The sequence below is a fragment of the Phaethon lepturus genome, unplaced genomic scaffold, assembly GCF_000687285.1.
Source record: "Phaethon lepturus isolate BGI_N335 unplaced genomic scaffold, ASM68728v1 scaffold1419, whole genome shotgun sequence".
Classification (NCBI taxonomy): Eukaryota; Metazoa; Chordata; class Aves; order Phaethontiformes; family Phaethontidae; genus Phaethon; species Phaethon lepturus.
Window position 1 is genome coordinate 73,026 of NW_010563961.1, and position 1,979 is coordinate 75,004.

General features: G+C 37.8%; 1 protein-coding gene across 1 annotated transcript in view; it reads left to right on the top strand.

Moving 5' to 3' along the window:
- LOC104626698 (serine/threonine-protein phosphatase 2A 55 kDa regulatory subunit B gamma isoform) overlaps window positions 1–1,979 on the top strand; it is a gene marked incomplete at its 3' end in the record, with an annotated part of 29,398 nt that overhangs the window by 5,654 nt on the left and 21,765 nt on the right. Inside the window, exon 4 of the mRNA XM_010294688.1 lies at window positions 1,442–1,554. Within this exon, the coding sequence (XP_010292990.1) occupies window positions 1,442–1,554 (113 nt within the window). The remainder of the gene's footprint in view (window positions 1–1,441; window positions 1,555–1,979) is intronic.

Consider the following 1,979-nt stretch of genomic DNA (forward strand, 5'->3'; position numbering starts at 1 on the left):
CATGTAATAAAAATACCAAGTGCATGACATGGCCTATGTGTATTTTTAATAATTATGTAATGTGACTGATACAAATTAAAAGTATTGAATGTTTAAATGGAGCTTTTGAGTTGCAGATTGAACTAAGCTCTTGTTCTGTAGATTGATCAACTGTAATATTTTTGTTGCTTGAAAATTAGCATGTCAATATTGTTAGTACATGCATAATAGTAAAAACACTCAGAGTAGTGGGGGGAATGATTTTGAAATAAAAAAAGGTAAAAGTTCAAGTTGCTATAGAAATGCAAAGTGATTCATGTATTCATATATTCTGCTTTAAAATGATTTGTACTAGCATTTGAAAGAAGTATTTAGATCAGCCACACTAGGGAAAAAATTATGCTCTGCTATGTACTTGGGGAAAGAGAGAGATGAAGTCAGAAATTATACAGGAACAGAGGTTAATGAAAGCTGCAGTGGCAGCTGAAGTGCAGATGCCTTGGAAAGGCTTTGGCTGCTCCATGAACAGGTGAGCAAAACAACTGTTAGAAGCTCAGGGACACATTTTTTGCAGAAGAATTTGCATTGATTTTTCAGCCCAGGGAGTGCTGGGGTTGGCAGGTTGAGTGCACGACCAGAGTGGGAGTGGACGATCAGCCTTAGGGAAATCTGCAGCTTTAGCTACTACAAAACCAAGGACAAGCTCCATCTGAAATGTTTAAAACTTTCATTTGTGGGCTTCAGAGGCTCTTTGCTAAATGAGAGGCATTCTTAATTATCATCGTGTGCTTCACCCATTGTGAAAAAGGGAGATTTTAGATTTAACTTCATTCCATGGAAGATTAATATATTTTTCTCTGCACTTCTCTCTCTTATCCTTAAAACACAATTCTCTCAGTTTTTTTCCCTTGGTTATTTCTCAGCTGCTTTCCCTTAGGAGGGAGAAATGCCTCATTTTTCACACAGCCTTTCATTTGCTGGAGCTCCTGACGTTACGCCGATACACCACTGCCCGTCCCCACAATGGGCCAGGCAGGTATCATTGGTCTGTCTGTCTACTCCATGCTCTTCTTGTGCTGTAACTTAGCAAACTGGCTTTAATATCAAGTTTATTTCCTTGCAAAGTCAAATTGTCAAACTGAGCTTCAGCAGTGAGCATTGAGTGGTTTGGGTCTGTTCCACCCGCAAACTTCCAAGTTGGATACGAGAGCAGCATGTGCTCTATGTGGCCTGTCAGCTGCGAGGAACCTCTGACTTGGTGTGAAGGTATGGGATGTGCTTTATGAGTATTTTTTCTGTTTGCAACATTTTCTGCATGTCCAAAATTAAGTGACCCAAACTGTTTCAGCATGGGACTTCTCTAAACCAAGGCGGAGAAACTTCTTTAAGGAATATATTGTGAAAGGTGAATAACCACTTTCAGAATTCCTATGCTGACATTTGTTTGTCTTTTCTTTTAAAGATAAAACAATCAAATTATGGAAAATTACTGAAAGAGACAAGAGACCAGAGGGGTACAACTTAAAAGATGAAGAAGGAAAACTTAAAGATCTTTCTACAGTAACATCACTGCAGGTAAGCTACTGTCTTTGTCCAAAATCCAGTTGTTTCTCTATGAAGAAGGTAGTCATGGGTGCTAACTCAGTAAAAGATTGAAATATGTACCTAGTGCTAAGTATATATATGATGATTCTCATTGAAGTTTTAGTTGACTAATAATGGTCTTGAATCTGTCATACATTTTAATGTCACAAATGCTTTATGATATAGTGACCAACACAAATAGGTTTAGAGAGTTTTATTCTTCCTGATAAAATTCTCTCAGCATGACTTAACGTGCTTTCACACAGGATTCATTAGCCTGGTGTGCTGGAAGCATCCTATTTGTAATTAATACTAAACAGTGTTGTTGCCTCATTCAGAGCAACTGAGTTAGAGAGTACCCAAATGTCAGTCTCATCTTTATTTCTGTAGTATAAAAGAATTATCTCCTATCGGAA